Here is an 18,249-nt window from a genome sequence, read left to right as displayed (position 1 = left end):
CTCTTTGGATTTATAGCCATCTTGTCTTTAATGAGCAACGGATCAATGCATTCATTCTCATTTGTAATGGTTAATACGTTACAAACTGATGTTTTGATTTGTGTAACGTCTTCTTTTCGTTGCTCCATCTGTTACTCTTTGGCATAAATGCATAACGTATCTTGGGTTCATCCATTATGACTGACAAAGCCATTAGAATTTGGACTTAGTAATGAATAATTGTGAAAGTTGTAACTTAAAAAAAAACAAAATTATAATCATCAAAAATCAAAATTGTAATACAAATAAATGACTATGAACTATAAATTTAACCAGAAGAGTTTGATGCTCTTTAACCAAGCACTAAGAAAGTTGTGATAGACCAAAAATGTATTAACCCCTTTGGTAAAATTAATCAATTAATTAACCAAGTGAATTAATTAGATTCAATTAATTCATCTTTCTTTTTTAGAGTATAGAGCACCCTTAAAGCTTTAAAAGGGGATTTTTTAAGGAGAGACCTTATAAGCATCGTTTTGTTCAAATGAAAATAAACCGTTTTAAGCTCACTAGATCGAACTTCCCCCTTACCTAACATCCTCGACAAGATTTGGGGAAAACTCACCGATCGATGAATCTACAGAAAAAGAAAAACCAGAATATTCCTAAAGGGAAGATTTCGCCCCACAAAAAAACCAACTTGGGGACATCCCCCACCACAGAGACAAGAAAACCATACAAACGAGCAAAAAAGAAGGAAATAGAATGGCAATCTAGCTTAACCAAAGAACAGTCCTCCATAAAAATGAAGAGAAAGAAGAAGTTTTGAAGAAAAGACTTACCATAATCTCTAGAAGCAATAGGGAGGAGCGGAGCTCCAAAAAATAGACACAAAGAGAAAATGAAATAAAAAGAGGGAAAGAGGGAAAACCAAAAAGAAAAAATTTGATGAAAAAACATGCGTGGGAAACCCGAGAGGCGGCTCCTTGGTATGACGAGGCAATCTCAGCCTTACATGTGTCACGAGGACAGACGAAACGTCATCTCACAATAAATACGAGTACACGGAAAATGAAGAGATGAAATTTCTTTTATTCCTATCTTGTCACATAGACAAAGACATGAATAAGGGGCAACTGATAATTGCTGTCAGGTTAAGTAGCTTAACCCCGGTTAATTAATTCAATTATTCAAGTTGATTAATTAAGTCAAATTACATGTAAATTATGGAGGCACCAACAAATCATCAAATAACTAATATGTAATGAAAAATAAAGAACTCAGTGATTTGTTGACGAATGGGGAAAACCTCTCGCAAGGAAGAAACCCACCGGGTGAATTTAAGGTCACCATTTCCAAGAATCCACTAAACAATAATTAATTAGTTACAAGTATAATGAATCTTATCACCACCCGAACCTATCCCAAAATACAAACCTATAGTTGAACCTTCACTCCAATACCCAATTAGACTTAATCTTGCAGTAGCCTTCTATCCTTTGTTGCATAAATCTCCAATCTGTGACTAAATCCTTTGCACATATCCCAGTACGTGACTAACTCCAGCAACTTGAATGAATGTTGTTAGCTGCAAAGCTCTTCACTTCATCAGCAATGAAGATCAGGAAGCACTTAGTTACAAAACCCTACGATGTACAAACGCAGTAACTTCTCATAAAAAAAATAAGTTCTTGGTCTTTGTCTCTGTCTCTGTCTATGACGGCTGTTAAAATAAGTTTTATATATGTCTAGGGTTGTGAGAAAAGAAACCCTAAACAAATACATCAATATAAGCGAATTTCAAATATGGAAATTCTAAAATCGTAATTCTCGATAGATTGAGCATGTGTCGAGATATGTATCAAGCTTCATTTAATTCTTGATACCAACTATCTATTGGGCTTTAGTAAAACAATTTTTCTTTACTTGTTTTTTGGATCAATCTTCATGTCTTTAATACTACTACTTGATATGTATCAAACCAACTTAGATCTACCTAACTTACAAGTAAAGTGCGTTTAATCAAAGGATTAGCCAATTACATATATAATATGACCCTAACAAGTCCAAATTCTAACGGCTTCGTTAGTCATAATGGACGAACCCAAGATACGTTACTCATTTATGGTGTGCATTTATGCGTAAAAGTAACAGACGAAGTAACAAGAAAGAAGACGTTACACAAATCAAAGCATCAGTTTGTAACATATTAACCGTTATAAATGAGAATGAATTCAGAGATTCGTCGTTCATTAAAGACAAGATGGCTATAAAGCCAGAGAGGAATAGAACTAAAAGGTACACAATTCTCATCCCAAAAACTACTCCCAAGTTTTTTTTTTTTTTTTTTTTGGCGATATACTTTAATTAAATTTAAATTCCATTCTAACTTAATAGTTAGAGAGTTTTTGGCAAACACCACGCCAGCAAGGTTGTCGACCATACCTACTGATGCAATAACCAATAGGCTATGCTCCTTTGTTGTGTCATTCTTGAATTTAATATCTTATTTATTTACAATTTAGAGTATAGTTTTCCTATTTATTATATTATCCCTCTCAATCTATTATTATTTGATAATTTTATAAGAGGTTCAAGAACTATACTTTTTACATGTGAATATACAATTTATTAATTTATACTGAAAATGATTTTATTTTAGATGATTTTTTTATTTGAAAGATTACTAACACAATTTTTTGACACTTGTTTATGCTTTATTATTTTCTATTAACCTTATAAAAATGGTGAAAATTCATTTGAAAGTGGTTTAATTTTTTTAGACATTTTTAGTAAAAATTTGTTAAGGTGTCATTTTAATACCTTTATTTGTATTTTATTATTATTAAATTAATTATGATATCATCACAGTTCGACCTCGGTTGAATTTCAATCTAACCTTAAAAACCTTGAGCCTCTTCTTTTTTTCAATTCGTTAAACGGTCCTAGTTATGTAATTAGCCATTTAACTAATTTGGCCTATATCATCAATTGTTTCCTTATTCATAGGTGCAAGCTAAATCCTACTTCTGCTCTTGCCTGATGTCCTTTTAGTGTGTACTGGTCCTGTTTCTTTTAATGAAGTTATTTCCTTTGGTAAAAAAAAAAAATTTCTGGAATTCTAGTCATCATATGTTATTGTCGTTCCACATGACAAACATGGGCATTTACTGTTAAGAAAATATGTGGTTGACATTCTACGCCATAATTGCTACAACAACCCAACAATATCCAATAAAGATATTGAAATTAAACTTAGCCAAAAGATAAAACTTAAGACTTACGTCAACATTCTACAAGACATTTTCTCCAAATTTGAAAATTATAAACAAATTGTCAACGCTGGTATGCTTGATTATAGAGGGATCTTCGCCATGTTCAGACGCCTTAAGCCCCAAAATTCCAACTACCAAATAAAAAAAAAACTTTTTGACATTTTTTCATAAACTGTAATATATTTTACATTGGGTTATGAAAAAATTCAGCTACAATAAGAAAAATGCAAGAATTTCCTACATGGGTACCTATTAACACAAGGAAAATCTAACACAAGCCGTTGTTGGATTACCTACACCTTCTACATAATACTACTTCAGATTGTCCACCAGAAGATCAAATAATTGAGATGCCAATTATGACCACCAGTATATAGCATGCCTGTTTTTCTCTGTCTCACTTTGATCCAAAGCTCCACTTCGATGAATTGCTTGCTAAATTATAGGACTAAGCATAATCCTCATAAGAACCCAAAAAGAATTGTCTCCCACATGTGCACGAACACAGACAAAGATTGCCTGAGCCCACACATGCTGAAGTATTTGGTAGTATTTTGGTGTATATAATAGGCCTACAATGAATTAAATATTGTTTGGGTCCACAAAAGTGTTCCCATTTAAAGTCTTTTTTTTTTTCTCGTTTTTTGACCAATCGATTAAAGTGGCTTTTGTAGATACATGAACATGTCCTGCAAAGGTGAGAGCTGGTCCGTTGGGTACTGAAGTTGTGGGCCAAAAGGGTCCTCAGTGAAGCCATCCATGTAATTGTACTGAAAATAATCAAACACATTGTCTATGTCATTGTCGTTCCATTTTGGCTCACTTTGGACCTCCTTCTCCCATGTAACTTCCGGGGACACCACTTGCTCCGAGCAACTCGTATCCGTGTGCAACACCGGCACCGAATCCGAAGTGTCCATGTGTAAATGGTCATGGCTGATCATTGCTTGTGTCACTGTTGTGTTCTGCCCAGACACCATGATTTTTGGTTTTTGCTCCTCCTCCATTTCTGCGAACTTTTCCATTTTTGGGTCCAATGGTTGATATTTCTCTAGTGTGCCTTTCTTGTTGTAGATTCGACATAAGACCCAGTCATCAAGCTGCAATACAAAATAAATTTTGTCAAACTTAGCCATTAAGCTCTCAATTTTATTGAACATTATATAAAGTTTGAATTGATATGGTTAGGTGTAAGGCAACCTAAAAATATCGTTATTGCACCTAACCCAATAAAATAGTCCATCCATATGAAATATCAAATAAAATAAAAGTTTACTCAGGCTCATTCTGTGGGCCATAATGTGCATATACTATTCCATTTAGGCCAATAATTTTGTAAAACGAATAAAAAATAATTTTCTTTGATAAAAGCATAGGTCATGGATGATGAACATGGATTCGAGTACATTATGAAGAAAATGTTTATTTTATGAACAAATTTGACTCGTATCAAAACCAGTAAAATTTTCAAAAATTGCAGATTAATACAAGTACATACCCTCAAGTTATTCTTTTTGCCAGCAGATCGATCCACATTTGCAAGACGATATTCATGCATGATCCAATTGGTTTTGATTCCTCTAGGGGCTTTGCCAGCATAGAAAACAAGTGCTTTCTTAATACCCAATGGTTTGGGCTTTCCAATGGGCTTGTCAGCTCCGGTTGCCTTCCAATATCCGGTTCCAGCCGCCCGGTTTGGCCTTGAACCGTTTGGATATTTTCTATCCCTTGGGGAAAAGAAGTACCACTCCTTTTCGCCATAAAGAGCCATTTCTGCAAAAAAAAATACCAACAAGAACCAAAAAAAATCAGAACCACCCAAATTATATTTCAAGAAGTTCTATCTAGATTCTAGACCCAGATGTAGGTTTTTTTTTTTATATATATATATATAATATCCACAACAAAAACGAATAGAAAGTGAAAATTTTGCAGCTTTTTTCTGATTTCTAACAATATATCAAGTGGGAAAATTAAGAAGAAACTGAAGAAATTCAATTAAAGTTTTTCCAAATTCAGCAAACCCATTTCTCAAAACTGAAAATAATATCCAAAATTTGAAATATTGGTTAGAAAATTCAACACCCACCCCCCATCCAAAAAAAAAAGTTGATCTGTTTTCCAATTTCAGAAAAGAACAATTTTAAGAAAATTGAAGTGAGATTAAGCAGACCCATGTCCCAAAACTGTACCCAAAAAAAAAATCACATATTTGATTGGTAAAAGAAAGAAGAATCTGGAAATTAAGGTTACCTGGAAGCTGCCATGGATCATACTTGTAAAGATCAATCTCCCTAATAATAGGAACAGCAAGAGGCAGAGAAGCACATTTCCTACACAAATAATGATTCACCAACTCCTCATCTGTTGGGTGAAATCTGAACCCAGGTGGTAACTCTAACTCACTCGACATTTCCAATTAACTTTTCTTTTTTTCTTTTCTTCTCCTCAAGCTTGAATCAAACTAGGCCTCTCTCTCTCTCTCTCTCTCTGTGTGTTCTTGTTCTTCTTCTTGTTCTTCTTGGTTGAATACAGACACTGCTTGAATGAAACACGAAGCATATACGAGGTACACAATGACTTATATATAGAAGAGAGCAAAAAGGAACCCGAAGAGGAATAAGCACGTGGGGGTGAGTTGCAAGGTCGTATCTAGAACTGAAAAACGTGCTGACCGCAGCCAGGGAGAGAGGGAGTAATTACAACTACACGCGTCGACGGTCTAATGGGCTCTCGACACGTGTGCATGTACCACCTTTGTCTTTTACCCTTCTGTCACTGCTTCCGTCACCTGTTTTGTCTTTTTGTTATAGTTAAAGTCGGCGGCTCAGCTGAACGGCCCTTGGAGATCGTTGACGGTCGGGTCAGCACTAGACCCTTGCCCTCCAAGGTTACTATAGTTTGTGATCCCATGTAATGTAAGAAGTGAACACTAATCACTCTGTGCTTACACTAAAGGAGAATTTAGGGGAGTTATTGCAATTGAGACTACTTGTAATCACTTATAAATCAAGATTTATTTAATAGATATTTTATTTAAACATATACTCAAACAATTTAATCAAATTAAACTCATACAATTATTTTGTAGTAATGTTACATACCCAACAATATAATTATATTTATATATTTATAGTAATCCAATCAAATTCACTTTTCATTATCACTAACAATCAAACAACTCAGTAATAGGTGAAATTTTTTGTCAAAAAGGTTATATCTATAGCGTTGCTACTTACACACAAAATAGCTAATTAAATTATAATTGGGGTTATTTGTAATCTTATAAACTCAAGATTTAGTTGCAATTGAGATTTTTCATAGTCACTTATAAAACAAGATTTACCTAGTAGACATACACTCAAAAACAATCTAATCAAATTAAATCCATGCAATTTGTAGTAATGTTATATGCACAACATTATCATTAATGCATTTATAGCAATCCAACCAAATTCACTTTTTAATATCACACATCATCATTGCTTACACGTAAAAGAACTAATTAAATTACAATTGGGTTTATTTGTAATCTTATAAACTCAAAATTTATCTACTAAATATATCAATGCGCACTAAGGGTGTCATTTAAGGTTAGCATTCATGTCAAGTTAAGGGTATTCAACTCGAACCCAACTCATTTAATTGAAAAATTATTAGGTACTCTTAGAGTATTATAAATGCGTACTCTCCTCTCTCACATAAATAGTGATTCCACCATGAATTTATTAGCGGAACCCACCATTCATGTGAGATGAGAGAGTACGTATTTATGGTACTCCGGGAGTACACAATAATTTCCCTATTTAATAATCATGCCATAGCTCCTCAACCCTAACTTGACCTATTAATGAAATAGGTTGATACGACATGACCTATTTAACACACTTGTTAAACGAGTTGTGTTAGGTTGACACAAATGTGACACGACTCATTTCAACTTGCTTAATATTAAGCAGATTGGATTGACACAAATTCGATCCATTTAACCTGCTTCAAAAAAGCAACAGATTAATATTGTTATAAATTTAATACAAACTCAAAACATCAAATACTTAAAACATATTGTCCAAAAGTTCAAAATAAAATCAAAGTACTTAATAAATATTAAGTCCATAATGTAATACCATCCATCGAGAAATAAGTTCTTTACATTCCAAAAAAAATGCATATACTTCAACTCGAAATCAAAATAACATTGTGTGTGTGTGTGTGTGTGTATATATATATATAACATCTTTTTAAAGTACTTATATGAAGTTTTGAGATCCAAGGTTTGTAAAGTTTCAACTAACAATTATATACTTATAAGTTTATGTAATTATTTACTTTTATTTTTAAGTTAAAAATATAGGTTGGACATAAAAAGTATTTGACAAATTTAAAATAAATAAATTGTTTATTTGTTATACAAGTTAAATGAGTTGTGTTAAACGACTTATTTCAAATTAACACAAATAAATTGACATATTAAACGTGTTTATTGTAAGTTATGCGTGTTAATCAGACACATTTTTTATTGTATTATTTTCGAGTCGATCCGTTTATAACTCGAACTTGCCAAAACCCTAATAAAAAAAAACCTATGCCATATTTGGGGCTAATACTGTCAAACATTGACACCCTTAATGTACATCATCAAAACATACACTCAAACAAATTAATCTAATTAATCCATACAACTTAATGGCAATGGTAACATTACAACAAAATTGTTGAGTTGGTATTCAATTACTAACAAAAATAACTAAAGTTCATGAATCCATCAGTTTTTCATGACCGAAAAGCTCCATAATGGTGTCAGTAGCATTACAGTACAATTTGGGATACCCCATGCTATGGAGTCACCAGGTGTTGTTTCGTACTTTCCTATCACGAAATGTGGACTCTATTGGTAATAGTAGTGTAAATAAAAGAGGGTGTTTGTAGAGGATTGGAGAACATTACACGGTGGATTTGAATCACACGTCACCACACAAACGTCATCTCTCTGCTGGATCATATACTAGTTGCTATCTATATCTACCAACCAAATTCTTTCTAAATTTGAGAGTCCAATTATTTTTAATCACGATTTTCTTGTTTGGGCAAGAAATTGAAATTTCGATTGGTCTAGTAAAGACTAATTCTAATAATTCCTAAAAATAAATGGTGGTCGCAAATAATAGTATGAAATGGGAGATTGGTGTTTATCAAAAAAAAAGAAATGGGAGATTGGTCTGCTTGTGTGGGCCATGTTTGCTTTGAAAATTCAAGTCTCATCTCTCATGTCCCCTTCATGTCCCCTGCTTCTATTTCTCTTTAATTTAATGATAATTTGAAAAATACTTAATGGCCTATGTTAACATAAAATTAAAATAATTTGAATATTTCTAGACCCTGGGTACTTTAGTTATTTAAATGATTTATAGATTATTGTTATCTTGATCGATTGGGTAAGGACCGTAAGGTAACCTTATAAGGTAACCCTCACTTATGTTTGGTACTAGTATTATCTTATTGATTATTTCAGCATACAATAATAATAAATAAAAATGTTTAGTAAAGAATTAATATTCATAGTAAAGAACTGGGGATGAACTTCTTTTACCACTTCATTTGGAATGATTCTGTTCTGTGAGTTGTGTTCACATTGAGATAAGTAACTATTGAGTATGAACTGTTATTAATCATGTATCTTTATTGGAAAAGTTCATTGGTTTAACAATTATTTTTAGAAATTTTTTATTAGAATTTTTTTTTTCATAAATGTGGTATTATTATTATACACCTTTGAAGTGATTATTACTTCATACAAACAAGTTCTTATAAGGGTAGAGGCAAGGGTTGAGGATAAAGTATTTCTTTTCAAAAGAGAACTTTACACACACGCGCACGCGCACACACACACATATATATGCTTAAATTAAGTTAGATTATGATTTATATCTCAAAAAAAAAATGAAAATGGTATTAAAAATTTCATAAAATGGTCTATTAACAAATACCCTAAAAGCACCAGTTAGACAGACCCATATTTTATTATTGCATATATTTTAACTTTTATCAATTATACCAAGAGTGTTTTAGTCTCACTGCCATGGTTTGATATTTCCGACAAAAACATTCAAGGTTTAAATTTTCACTTCCATTATAATTATTGAATTTAAAAAAAAAAATTTATCAGTTACCATTTCATTTATATATGTAAATCACGTCGAAAAACAAACTCTTTTACATATGATTTTGGTCATTAAGCCTCACAAGTCTTCTTGTGTTGAGGAACAATTTTATAGTACTTCATTTTATTCTTACTTAAAAGTTATTGTAAAAGTGTAGTAGACGTGACATTTTTCTTATATTATCGTTTATTTCGGCTTATATTATTATAAAATTAATATACAACGAAAGAGCTGGGTGGACTTCCTAACTTTTTCGTTCCTAATGATTCCGCGTAAGATGTGTTCACATTGACATTATGATTTTGTGATAAGCAGTCAAAGAGTAGTTTGTAAATGAATAAATTAAAAAATAAAAAAAAATTTCTTCGGAACAAAATCTCTTTATTTGAAATTCTCACCAACTCTTCTAAATTTCGTCATAATTCTCTTGAGTTGTTACAACTTACAAGAACACATTTCGGCACCACATGCTTCACGTATATATCATACCTAGTAACAATAATTTTTATTAATCTCATCGTCGATCGTTTGAGTCAATAAAACAAAAGCCAGACAATCAATTGAAATGCGACACAGATAACAAATCTTTTCTAGTTGTTACGAACACTATTCTATATTAAAAAAAATTATTAAAAAAAAAATACAATTGCTTTGTTCTCTAGTCATGCCTTCTATTTTCTATTGATTAGTTAGCTTGATTAAGCTCATTTTGACTAGTATTTTGTAATACAGGACATGGCAGAACATTCCTCTCTTAGAGCATTCTTCTAATTAAATTAATAATATTTGAATTTATCTTGGGAATTAAATTTCATTTTTCTCATCCGCCCTCCTAAATTTTGTCATGATTTCTCTTTAGTTGTTTTATATTTTTATGAATAATTTGATTTAAACTTTAGATATTTTTATTAAAAACACCAAAAAATGCCATTTTAGGTACAAGACTTTTAGCTTTTTTATTTAATAAAACGTACAATGCATGCATTGCATATAATTATTATTGATGTTGTCATGACCTTCATCATCATATATAATTAGTGATATTTAGGAAATAAATTAAAATAAAGTAAAAGCTAGAAGTTATTGTGACGTGGATGATAATAATTCTTTTCTAGTTGTTACAATCACACGTTTTGGTGGGTTTCAGTTATCTTAATTAATAAAATTTTTAATGATTAAATAAGAAATTTGGGGTTCTCAATCTTCTACCTATACTAAAAATTGATTAGTGTCTTAATTTGATGATAAAGAACTTCCATTAAAAGGTCATATTAAAACTTTCTCATATAAAAAAAATAAATAAAAAAAAAGACCGCACGCCTTAAACGCATAGATCTACATCATCCCTTAAGTCATTAGAAGTATTACTATGCATAAATTGATTATTATGAAAACGAGATGTGGACTAATTCATATATAGATTTCCTCATCACTCCCTTATTGGTTAAGCATAGATTAATAAATTAAACTCAGTTTGACCAGCAGTTTGAAAAGAAAGGGACATGGCAGAACATTCCAGTCTTATTAAAAGGATAAAAACAAAAACAAAAACATAACAAGGTGGAAACCTCGTCCCAAACTTTTTAGTGTTTTGCGTGTGACGTGGTGCATGACATATACACGTAGATAATTGCAGATAAGGATGGTGAATATAATTGATAATGGAAGCTACTCGGAGATTGCCGACCTGGACAGCTTAATTAAAAGCTTTTTAGCTCAAAATTCATTTCAATCAATTAATCTACCTTGTGTAGGATTTATCTGGACAATACAACCTTTTCAGGACCCCATCTTGTAGGGACCTTTTTTTATTTTCTCGAATCCACTTTTTACAATTTGGCCAACTTGGATTGTGTTCCTTTTTGAAAGAGATAGGACTTAAATTTCACCCTTTCAATCTTATCTTATTTTATATTAAATAAAAAAATATAAATACAAAGGGTAGTATTTGTTACCCACACTGTTTTTTTTTTTTTTTTAAAAAAAACAATTTGAAATAGTGAATTAAAGAGACTTAATTGGTAAAAAATTTTATAGTCAAATAAGAGATTTTGAATTCAATCTCCCACCTACATAAAAAAAATCAGTTAATGCATTGGTCAATAATAAAAAAGAATCATCAGAAAAGAGTTATGATTTAAATTTCATCACTTCAATCTTATCTTATATTAAATAAAGAAATATAAATGATAGTATTTGTTACACGGTTTTTTAAAATTGAAATAGTGAGTTGAAGACACTTTATAAAATAGTAGTTTTTAATTAACTTAATTAGTAAAATTTCTTATAATTAAATAAGAAATTTTAGATTTAATCCCATCTTACATTCAAAAAAAACCAATTATTACCTTAATTTTATAATAAAAAACAATTGTTAGAAATCCACGACATTAATCCTCTCTTCAACTCACAATTCCAGCTAAACAAAAAAAAGTGTGTAAAACAGTTTTTTATCCTAAAACAAAGTCAATTGCGGCAAAAAGCTATTGGTTAAATTTAACAATAAAATATTGGGCGGGTGAACCAATTTTGAATGTAAAAGTCTTTTCTCTTGTTCTCTTCCCCTTTGAAAGTTATATCCCATTATTCTATTATTATACTCCTTTGTGCTCCAACTTCAGTCCCATTAAAGGCCGCCGTTTTGTGAATGAATATGATAACACGAATGAAATTATGGATGAATGTTGCTGGAAAATATCAACATCATTACCTTGTCAACTAGATAAATAGTAAAGGTCCAAGTGAAATGAACACATGGACACTGTCCTTTTAAACACTTTCTGCGAAGCTTCTTCATAGTTCATGCAAGCTGTCAACATTGACCATATATAACTTCGGCTCCAAGCATCACGCATATTTATCTATGCATTTATGAGATTTGTTTGGGCTGAGGCTTGGTCAAGGTCCACAGTCCACACTAGAAACTGAGGTCTGTCAGAAATTCACTTTAAACTACCAGACATTAATCTGGTAAAAGCTGGGCCTAAGGACATGCCCTTATCTTATATGTACATTTTAGGTAAAGAAACAACCCATTCAAAAACATTGGGCAATTCTCTAAAAGCCTTTTTGAATAGGAAGTCAAAATGAGATTTTAAAAGTATTTAAATTACCGTATTCGTTTGGAACTATTGTAACGTGTCAAATAATATCAGAATATTCATATTGCCATAAATTATTGTAATTGTAATATGATTACCTTATAAGATGATGGCAATAATATTATATTATATTACTTATCCACAGGGATGACCCAAAAAAAAGCCCTCCTTCCGTAACTTAAACGACCAAGACATTGACCAAAATATTATTCAGACTTCCAAAAATATCAAAATACTCAAGAAACCACTAAAATAAACAAAAATGCCCCTAAAACCACCAAAAATGATTTTTTTTTTTATTTTAAATATACTCTTTGTAACCTTCATGTTGACATGACACCTCCAAAATTACCAAAATTGCCCTCAAACCACCAAAATACATTGACACTTCTAAAATGACCAAAATACCCCTAAAAACACTTATATAACCAAAATACCCTCAAAATGTGCTAAATACCTAAAAATTTTTCAAAATGACCAAAATACCTCAAAACTTCCAAAATGACATAAATATGCCCAAAACCTAAAAAATGTCCAATGTACTTGAAACATTCAGAATGGCAAAAATACTCATGAAAAACCCTAAAAATACCACAATACCACTAAACCAGCATAATGACCAAAATACCCCTAAAACTTCCAAATTGTTAAACTAAATACTTTTTTTTTTCTTGTTTGGGGGGGAGGGGTTATTTTGGTGGCTTCGATGGTATTTTCAGGCTTTCAACCATTTAAATTAAGTTAGGGGTGTTTTGCTAAGTTGGGGGGGGGGGGGTCTTTATATTGCATTTCATTTGCCCCTTGTTTTACATGCAAATATTCTAAATTTTAAATATATATATATTAATTAAAATGGGATCATAGGAATGTTAATTTTAAACTAATATTCCCCAGTTGAATTTGGGATTAATTACTTTTATGAGTCTAAAGTCAAAATTACCAAAATGTCCTTTGTCAACCATACTTTGATAGAATTGACTGAAGGTCAAACAAACTAAAAATTTCACTTAAGCACCAATTTTCATCATTTTATACCAAAATCCATATTTCTAAATACTATCTTCAACCTCAAGTTTGACTACAGTTAACCCAAGTTTGACAAATATTTAACCGTTTAATTAAGAAAAATACAAGCTTTTATTGAAGAAAATTGAATTCCTTTTAAAATGACTAAAGTCTCCAATCAAGTGCACAAAGTAACTCGAAATTAGAAAAGCTAGGAAAACTAGGCAGGAAAAAAGATGGAGAAGTGTTAAATTTGGGGCACAAGGCCAGGCCCAGACTAACCTTGTGCCTGGCACTGCGTACCCAGAGTTAGTTTGAACTTGACAGTTATGCCCAAGTTTACTCAAGCAATAGTCCTCCTACTTGATTTTTAGAGCTGAACAACCATGGAATAGCCTATAGAACCCTCCAAAATACCCAGATTTGTTTTGGAGAAACTCATTTCTATTCATTTCCAAACTTTAAGGGTATAATTCTCTTTCTCTCTCTTTTTTTTCCCTGGTTCTCACAATCATTTTGCTGCTTGAATAAAATATTTGTATAAAAGTGATGTCGTGTTACATGATTTATTACAAAATGGGTGTTGTCATGCATTTTTGGAGTAGGATTTTACTTTCAAATTTCAGTGCTATAAATAACATGCTCCAACCCGCATCTTCATGGATAATGAATTATGGCTACACGCTTGTCGATTGATACTTTGCTTGTAGAATGGAATTTTGTGAATGTGTACGTAGGAATGAAATGCCCATAAATGTATATTGAGTTGTGGGCATTGTCCGAGGACATTTAGTAGTCCGAGAACAAGTAGATATTAGCGAAAAAGTATAAATCAGTGAATTATGGAGGGAATCTGGTCGTGAGGGTTTGGGAAGGTAGTTCGAGGAGAAATGCCTTATCGGTTTAGCCAGAGTAGAGGTCAGAAGGGTATATTTGCCATCGAGAGTAATACTTTGGATGATTCTACTAGTAAAGACAAACATCAGGAGAGAATAGGAAAAAGGGAAACTGTGAAATATTTAAGAGAAATCTACTACCACTGCATTAAATACTATGTAGCTAACTCCTTGACCACATTAATGTGGAGGTGATATCTGAATAGTAATATTCAGCCTTACTGCAGCTACCCATGAAGACTTTAGGAAGGTGTTAATGGGACAAGTATCAAAACCAGCAATCTGGCCTACATGTGGAGAGTTGAGATGAAGTGGTGAGGGTGAATATAAAGAAGGAAATCCTCATTACAAGGGGATCATCAGATAATTTAGGAACAAAAAAATCACTATATACTCAAGAATTATAATAGTGTTTAAGTCTGAAAGAAATATATAAGAACTACCATCATCAGACTTTGTCGAAGAGAATTTTCTTTGCATTAAACCTTTTATCTTTCAATTATCATCTAGCCTACTGCTATTATTGTCTAATACCTTAAGTTCAGTTTCTAGTCCACTCTTTACAAATTTATTGTTTTGGGCTCATTGGGCCTTAGTCTTTTTCACTTTTGGGCTGTCCAAGCCAAACATGTCCTTACAGTGTCTATTGCATTAATTTAAAAATAATTATGTATATCAAATCTTCCCTTCCCCTGTTCTATCAAATTAAAAAAAAAAAAATGATATGGTAGGACATTATTGATGGGTGTATAGACATGATTTTACGCCAAATTCTTATTAAATTTTAACTTTATACTATCATAAATAATTATATTCTACTGTAAATTCTACATAAATTTTGAATAGCCAAGAGCTTAACTAATTGACATTTCTTAATGTTTCAACACCTCTTTTTTTTTTTTTTTTTTTAATTCAAATTTCCAACCTGACATAATTAAATACTCTAAAATTTGCTTCCATTCCTTTACTAAGCCTACATAAAGCAGTTAGCAACAAGTTGCTTTACTTTTCCAAGGGTGTACATCAGTCGGGTAGACCTTTTTTGGCTTTTTTTTTTTTTTTCGAGAGAAGTCAGTTGAGTAGACTTGAATTTGACAATATTAAAGTGGATACAACTCCTAGCTACCCCGTTTGCGTAAGATATTTTTTACCAAATTGAAATTTGCTTTTTTTTTTTTTTTAATAGAAGAAAATTGAAATTTTCTTAAAGCATCTATGAAAAGTATTTTGAGATATACTTTTCCAAGGGAAGCACCCCATGTTGGACTAATTTTAACTAGTATATATAGTACTGTTTTTTTTGGTTAACTATTTCTCTAAAAAATGATTTGTAATCAAATGTTACTCCACGTTTTAAATATGGAGCTCCAGTTTTTGAACTTTGTCCTATTCTATTAATAAGCATTTTGAGAAACTATGAGATTAGTATTCCTTCTATTTTGGCGAAAGAAATAGAATTAAAAAAATTGTAATATTGCTTTTTGCTGTTATACACCAACCTAATTAGAGATTTTAATCTTTTTTTTAAATAAATGTAAAAAGGGAAAAAATAATGAAAATAACATTGAGTTTAGAATGCAAGACAATAAAAGGATTTTATTCTATTACAATATTTATTTTATCGTTTAAATCTTGAAGATGCCTTGAGTTTAGAATGCAAGACAATACAAGGAAGTACAATTAGGCTTGAATAAATTAGAAGTGCATAGGACTGGGCTTAATATAAAATGAAATGCATGAGATAGCTGCTAGCAATAGCAATTGACGACAAAATTAAGGAGGTCGGAGGACAACTAACATGGTCAAAGGATGGCTACACTGGTGGTAGAGGATTCTTACTATGGCCACTAGATGCCTTTAAATAGAGGAGCAGTTACAGGAGCTATTAGCATGGAAAGCGTTACAGGAACCAAAAGGAATTGACAGACACAACATTGTGATGATGTGCATAAGCAAGTTAATGGTCTTTCGGGTATGTTTGTGTGATGCTCCAATTTGATTGATTGTATGATATGTGTGGGTGTCTGATGAGTCCCACATCGGGTATTTACAGCAAGGTTACCGATACCGTACCGGTACCGGCCGTACCGGCCGGTACATACCGTACCGGCCAATGCACCGGTACCGGTACACTTTTATTTTGTACTAGAAAAAATACCGGCCGTACCGGCCATACCGGCCAATTTCGGGCAATACCGGCCGGTACAGAAAAAAGCTTTTTTTTTTTTTTTTTTTTTTAGTTTTGTAATTTTTGAATTTTGTAAGGGCATAATGGTAACTTATTTAGATTAACTTATTAGTATTATTTGTTTTCTTAGTATGCAATGAACAACTAAGCTTTCTATTTTTTATATTGTGTTTTTTTTTTCCTTTTAATTTATACTAAAGTCTAAAATTATGAATAATTTGTTCTGAATTGAGGTAATATTTTATGATAAACTTTTATATTTACTATAATATAAGTGAAATATTAAATGCTTATAAACATGGTTCTAGAGATTTTGGTGTGTATGTGTGTGTATATATAAAATAGCGGTAAACCCGAAACGGTACACCGGTATTGACCGGTATCCGAAATATATTGTACCGGTGGCCAAACCGGTACAGCCTCCGGTACGGTATTGCCTTCCTTGATTTACAGGGTAGATTTGATCTTTATAAACAACTACAAGAAATTTCAATAGTGACTAGTCCTTTTGAGTTCTAGTACAAATGTAACTAGCGTTTTTCTTTAGGTCGTTACATATGATATTAGAGTCGGCCTAGTAACCCTGTGTGGGATTAGAGATACTACCTCATAAAATGGGTCCCAACGAGGACGTTAGAGATTTAAGTGGGAGAGATATTGTAATGCCCAAATTTGATTGATTGTGTGATGTGTGTGGGTGTGTGATGAGTGACTAGTCCTTTTGAGGTATAACGCAGATAGAGAGAGAGAGCCAAAATATACTAGATTTAGTACATCTTTGTCACATTTCCTTTCCTCCTTTTATTTCATTTGTTTGTCTTTTTTTTTTCTTTTTTTTTTTTGTGTATTAGTGTTCGATTTAAATTGGTTCATGTCAAAGCGGGTTGAGTCATTTTAACATGATTAATAAGTGACTAGTTTTGGGTTGACTTGCTTAACACTCAATCAAGCCAAAATTGCTTGATTCATATAAATTAATGTCATTTTTATGATTTAGAATATATAACTTTTTCTTTCTAAGGAATTTTCATTGTTATATAGATAAATTCATCATTGAAAGTGTAATTTCTCCAAAAATTTTAACCAAAACAAAGAAAAAAAAATTGTTTTCTTTTATCTTTCTTATAGATTGTGTATTTCTAATTTAGATGAAACTTTATGTATTGCAATAAGAACTTTTAGATTGTGTGCTATTAGTACTTTGATTGAAGTTATGATCTTCTAAAGAAAATAATTGAGGTTATGAATTTGATTTGTGTAAAACTTAATTGTTCATACTCAATATATATATATAGGGTTGAATTCAAGTTATATTTGGTGTAACTCTAAGTAATGTTACACCACCCAATAACTTGTTATAGAATTCAAATTTTGAAAATCCCACCGTTGGATTACATGTTCTATATGTTCTTAACATTCATGTCAATTGGATGTTATTTACTATTTAATCCATAACTTATCTTTTATGCATTATTGTAAAATACAAAAAGTTGAATTTAAATAATTGATTGATGATATGACTATTAATCTTTGATCACTTTGAAATTTTGCAAGTATGAAGAATATATGAAGATAATGTAATCTAACGGTAGATTCATCTAACATTCCATTTCATTGAACTTTCCATTTATGTCAAATTTTTGC

At 31.6% G+C, this 18,249-nt stretch overlaps 1 protein-coding gene across 1 annotated transcript; it reads right to left on the bottom strand.

Moving 5' to 3' along the window:
• Positions 1-3,393: 3,393 nt before the first annotated feature.
• LOC142631659 (NAC domain-containing protein 2-like) lies at positions 3,394-5,820 on the bottom strand. The gene is made up of 3 exons (XM_075805886.1): positions 5,508-5,820; positions 4,753-5,027; positions 3,394-4,354 (listed from the first exon to the last, which is right to left on the bottom strand). Exons 1-3 carry the CDS (start codon positions 5,665-5,667, stop codon positions 3,911-3,913), a joined length of 879 nt encoding a protein of 292 aa, XP_075662001.1. The 5' UTR covers positions 5,668-5,820; the 3' UTR covers positions 3,394-3,910.
• Between the last annotated feature and the right edge of the window lie 12,429 nt (positions 5,821-18,249).

Source organism: Castanea sativa, chromosome 4 (assembly GCF_040712315.1).
Source record: "Castanea sativa cultivar Marrone di Chiusa Pesio chromosome 4, ASM4071231v1".
Lineage (NCBI taxonomy): Eukaryota > Viridiplantae > Streptophyta > Magnoliopsida > Fagales > Fagaceae > Castanea > Castanea sativa.
This window is presented reverse-complemented; position numbering and strand designations above follow the sequence as displayed.